Below are 6,275 nucleotides of genomic sequence, written 5' to 3' on the forward strand. Positions count from 1 at the left end.
CCACACGAACACCTCTACTATCTTTTAAAACTGAACGAAAGTCATCCACCGTAAAGTCAGCATTCGGACCAAACGAATAAAAAGGAACATCAGCAAACTTTCCACCCGATCCCAAATTAGTTGACGGGTCTAAAATCGAGGAGGTTGACAATGCGTATACATTTATTGAAGAGAAACTTCGAGGTGGAGCTCCAAGAGCTTCTGTTTGCTGAAAAGTAAATGTAAATACTTTGTGGTTAATGGTGCAACACGTTCAAGTCGTCGAGAAACAAAGTTATCAAGAACACCAGCTAATGTAAACGAATAGAAAAAAATAAATTGTGAAAATACGTAACACAAATTTATAAAAATCCAAGAACAAATAACACTGAACTATTGATAATCAAACAAAGTGATGGAATGCTAGAGTAATTTTGTACTAGTCATGGATGCATTAGTCCATCATGACACCTCTGTTGGGGTCCTAGAAATGGTCCAACCCAGTGAAGTGACATATTATTAAAAATGCTCAGAAGCCAGTGAAGACGTCACTATAGTTTACTCCTCATATTAAAAAAATGATATTCTTTATCTGAAAGAAACTTTTCTTCTGATGATTTTTATTCTTTTCTCAGTGCATAAATAATAATAATATATTTCTGCAAGGGCAGGTACACGCCATTTTTACAGGCATGATCTAAAAGTTACGGGATATACTGGTTCATAGTATGCATCCCAATCAGGGTTGTTTAGTAAATATAATCTATAAAAGTTGATAGCAGTTCATTCGTTCAGATATAATGTGTGATAAAAGACATTAGATAAGAATAATATCTATCGGTTAAGGGCTTCGGCTCGAAACTGGTAGGTCCTGGGTTCGAATCCCGCGAGAGTGGGTTCGTGGATGCGCACTGCTGAGGAGTCCCATAATAGAACGAAACGGCCATCCAGTGCTTCCAGGTTTTCGATGGTGGTCTAGCTTCAATTGACTCATGATTTCAACTTTGAAATATACTGAAATCTCCACAAATCCCCTTCTAGATCGTTTAAAATATTTTCCCCCCTCTCTTTCTCTCTCCCTCTCTCACAGATAAACTTCGATTGTATGTTAGCACGATAATAAGACTAGTCACGTTATATCAGATCCAGGATTCACGACCCAGAATAGAGAACCAAATTAAAACTATGTCACTGTTTATTCAGTACAGTTACAAGCATTCACAGTCAGTGGGTCCGGATTAGAAATCAATGGGAGGAAAGAATATCACATATTTAATAGTCAGTAGGTTAAGTGTTTGTTTATTCCAGGCTTAATGACCAATCATACTTTAATCTTGTTAGCAGCTCGAACTGATGAAAGCTCCACTACCAAATAATCTAGTTCAAGGAACAAAACTCTATCAAAATCCAGCTTTTCTCAACTTTTTTGGTAGTCTAATATAATTTAGGCTTAAATATTATGATACTTTCATAAAAATATCTTCATCAATGTGGTTTATATTACTTGATCAACAAGTGATAATCATTATCATTATTCCTATTCACAATCTTTAATATAAAATCTTAATTTAGAAAAAAGACGATTAATTACATTAAAACACAATTATATGAATAAAAAAATATTCTTTTCAATAATTTGTCATCAGGTAGCTTAACTTCGTGGATTGGTTGAAGTTGGACATTAACATCTTTGGATACCGACCATCTCAGTGGTTTGGTGGTCAAACGCTCACGTGAGAAACTGATAGGTTCTGGGTTCGAATCTCATGAGGTGGGATCGTAGATAAGCACTGATGAGGAGTTCCATAATAGAATGAAATGGTCGTCCAGTGTTTCCAGGTTTTCGATGGTGGTCTAGCTTCAATTGACTGATGATTTCAACTATAAAATTATATATATATATCCAAATTAATCATCCACAACGAAAAAATTGGCCGAGTTTAAGGTAGAGTACATCATTTAACAAAACTGTAATATATGAATCAAGGAGTGTTTGTAATATAAAATCAAATCAAATCTTTAATACTACAGTTGACTAATATAAAGTGTTAACTTGATTCAGTTTATAAGTGAAATGAAAGAAATATGTCCAGCCGCTCCTTTTATCCTGGCCAAATTCAGGGTCAACTTGTTAATAATCAATTTTATAATATGGTGACATTAATTTGATTAATGTTCATGAGATGATGGAGAAGATTTGTAGCTCAGGTGGATGATTTTGATGGAGTTTTGTTCTCTGAGCTGGATAGTTTGGTTATGGAGCTTTCATCGTCCTTCTGAACGACATCATCAGTACAAACTTCAGGTAGAAGTGAATTGTTTGAGTTTCTTCACATGTGATTCACAGTTTGTCCTGTGTCAATAAGAACCAATCAACATCGAGATGCACAGAACAAGCTGTGAATCACATGTGGAGAAATTCAAACAATTCACTTCTACCTGAAGTTTGTACTGATGATGTCGTTCAGAAAAATGATGAAAGCTCCATAACCAAACCATCCAGCTCGAAGAACAAAACTTCGTCAAAAATTAATGTTCATTTTTATACCCTAAATTTATCTTATCTGCACATCTTACAATTGTCACTATGATTATCGCACTTGCTTATCTTTTAGAAAAAACTATTCAGCATCCACCTCTATACATATTAAGTAATTTTGTGGTTTGTAATCCCATTATTCTCTCTCACCCCCATGTCAACTATATTTATTTTGATCATTGATCTCACAATTTCACATTTCACTTGTAAACTGATTTTAGTTAACACTTTATATTGGTCAACCTTGGTATTAATGATTTGATTTGATTTGATATTACAAACATTCCTTGATTCACATGTTACAGTTTTAAATGATGTACTCTATTTTAAACTTGACGAAATTTGTTATTCTGGATTATTAATTTGGATATATATATATAATTTTATAGTTGAAATCATGAGTCAATTGAAGTTAGAGTACCATGGAAAACCTGGAAGCACTAGACGGCCATTTAGTCCTATTATGGGACTCCTCAGCAATGCGCATCCACGATTTCGCCTCACGAGATTCCAACCCAGGAGCTACCAGTTTTGCAAGCGACCGCTTAACCACTAGACCATTGAGTCAGCCTGCATCCAATGGTGTTAATGTCTAACTTTAGGTCTGTTGTGAGATATCAACTCGCTGAAGACAATGGTGGATGATTGAAAAATATTCAGCATTCACTGGCCGGATATGATCAGCAACAGTGTTTTGTGGGAGAGGACAAACCAGCTTCCAGCTGAAGAGGAAATTAGGAAAAGACGTTCGAAGTGGATAGGACATACATTAAGGGTATCACCAAACTGCATCGCGAGGCAATCCCTAACTTGGAATCCGGAAGGGAAACAGAAAAGAGAAAGGTCAAAGAGCACATTACGCTAGGAAATAGAAGCAGATATGAAAAGAATGAATAGTTACTTAAAAGAACTGTAAAGGATTGACCAGGACAGGGTTAGATGGAGAATGCTGGTGTGCAGCCTATGCTCCTCGACGAGGGGTAACAGGCGTAGGTAAGTAAGACGAATTGCTTCAAATTATCATTAATCCTATTCAAAATCTTTAAATAATAACATCTTAATTTAGCAACAACAAAAGAAAAACTCTGATTAATTATATATTAAACAATTTACCTTTCTAAATATGATTGAAATGGACCACCAGCTATTGAATCACTATAAATTGCTATTAAACATTTAATTTTTAAAATTTTTTCATTTTTTTTATTCATTAAATCTTCTTTTAATAATGTAAGTTTATTATTATTATTCTCTTTAATATTTGAAGGGGATCTTAAGGATACATTATTATTATTACTACTATAGTAGTAATTATTATTACTGCTACTATTATTATTACCATTACTATTATTATTATCATTACTATTACCATTATTATTATTACTATTACTATAATAAGTATTATTACGATTATTATTACCATAATAACAATTATTATTAATACCATTAACATTATTATTACTATACTTATTACTATTATTATTACTATCATTATTGTTATTATTATTACTATAATAATAATTATAATTAATGTTACTATTATTATTATAATTGTTATCACTATTATAATTACTATTATCATTACCATTACTATTATTATTATTACTATTATTATAATTATAATTATTACTATTATAATTATACTTATTATTATTACTACTATTATCATTACTATTATTATTATTACTATTGTTATCACTATTATTATTAATTCCTAATGTTGATATAAATGAATCAATTATAATTGAATTATTTTGTTTTATTAAATTATTCATTTGTTTATATGAGCATGATGATGATGATGATGATGGTGTTAATTTCTGAGAATGATTTTTTAAAAAATTTTCCCATTTTAAACCAATGATACTACTTATATCATACTCATATGGTATTGTCCATGATAAATTATATTGTTTAAATAATAATGATAATAATGATTGATTGGCTTTTAGATTTATTTGATATTTATCATTTGATATATATGTATTGAATATTGATGATAGAGATGATTTTAAACGTTGTTTTGATATACTACTTAATAATTGTTTATTTAATTTAGTTTGTATAAGATAACCATTTTTAGATAAAGCATTTTTAATAAGTAAATTATAAATTTCTTTATTCCATGATTTTTCATCATTCAATTTCTTGATTGATTTCTGTAATGAATAATGACAGTTTACAGTATCGCCATCATCATCATTATGATCTTCAAATACATCGTTGTACTGACATTCTTCATATTCAACATTACCAGTAGTAGTAGTAGTAGTAGTAGTGGTAGTAGTAGTATCGTTATTGTGATGATCCACAATATCATGACCAATATTTTGTTCCATATTAGAACTTTCTGTATATATACTAGATGATTTATGATGCCAATACTTATCATACTCATTATCATTATTATTATTATTATTATGAATAATGGATGAACAATTTGATGGTATATAAAATAAATTAGAATAATCATTATTATTATCATTATTATTGTTGTTGGGTAAAAATTGACAATTTTTAATGATTCTATCCCAATGTAATAACCATCTTGGTAACCAATAATAACGTAAACGACGTAAACAATCATATTGGATACAATTAAACATAAGATTACCAAGTTCGTATAGATAAGATTCATTAGGATCATTATGATTATGATTAGACTTAGTGATAAAATAATCCGATATTGTATTCATTGTTGTAAATAATTTTTCACGTACTTTAGATGTTAATCGAAGTAGGTACCGATCTTCAAGATCCCTAAAGAAGGATATGAAGAAAAAAAGGATGTATTTTAAAAGTGACTTCGGGAGGTACATCCAGGAGCTCTAGTGAGAAGCAGTGACCAGTGGAGTGCAAACCACGTCTGTCGTGAGATAGGAACTCACTGAAGAAAATTGGTGAATGGTTGCTCAACTTCGTGGATCAGTTGAAGTTAGATATTAACTCCGTTGGATGCCAGCTCAGTGGTCTATCGGTTAAGGGCTCTGGCTAGAGACTGGTAGGTCCTGGGTTGGAATCTCGCGAGTGCGGGATCGTGGATGCGCACTGCTGAGGAGTCCCACGAGAGGACGAAAGGGCCGTCCAGTGTTTCCAGGTTTTCCATGGTGGTCTAGCTTCATTTGACTCATGCTTTCAACTATGAAAAAAGAAAAAGCCTATCATAAAGGATTATATCAATCAAATTTATAGACTTTGTTGTTGTGTGATTTATTGAAGTATTTTCATAGTTGAAATCATGAGTCAATTGAAGCTAGACCAACCATGGAAAACCTGGAAGTACTGGACGGCTGTTTCGTCCTATTATGGGACTCCTCAGTGGCAGTGCGTATCCACGATCCCGCACTCACGAGATTCGAACCCAGGACCTAGCAGTCTCGCGCTAGAGCACTTAACCGATAGACCACTGAACCAGCATCTATCTAGCTTCAATTGACTCATGATTTCAACTATGAAAATACTGAAATCTCCACAAAACCTCTTTTGATTTATTGAAGTGATGTATGGGCGAGAATGATAATGATTGGTTGTTTTGCTGAGTCAGACAATGTAGATATTGTGTGATATGTGTTATATATTCTCCTATCCCTATTATTTATTGACTTTTATGGATTGACTGTTCTTTGCTGTTGGATTGTGTTGGATTTTTGGTGTGGAAATATATTTACGTTTTAATCAGGTTAATCTCGTATTTTTGATCTGAGTTGTGTTGAAGTCCTGTAGAATAGACACTGAGTAGGAATCTAGTGTAGATATT

The 6,275-nt window shown here is 32.4% G+C and overlaps 1 protein-coding gene across 1 annotated transcript in view; it reads right to left on the reverse strand.

The window, feature by feature from the left end:
- Smp_208040 (hypothetical protein) overlaps positions 1-5,337 on the reverse strand; it is a gene marked incomplete at both ends in the record, with an annotated part of 17,929 nt that extends 12,592 nt beyond the window's left edge. Inside the window, one exon of the mRNA XM_018796456.1 lies at positions 5,063-5,337. Coding sequence (XP_018650667.1) covers positions 5,063-5,337 — 275 coding nt within the window. The remainder of the gene's footprint in view (positions 1-5,062) is intronic.
- Positions 5,338-6,275: the final 938 nt, after the last annotated feature.

Source organism: Schistosoma mansoni, chromosome 2, assembly GCF_000237925.1.
Source record: "Schistosoma mansoni strain Puerto Rico chromosome 2, complete genome".
In the NCBI taxonomy this organism is placed as follows: Eukaryota; Metazoa; Platyhelminthes; class Trematoda; order Strigeidida; family Schistosomatidae; genus Schistosoma; species Schistosoma mansoni.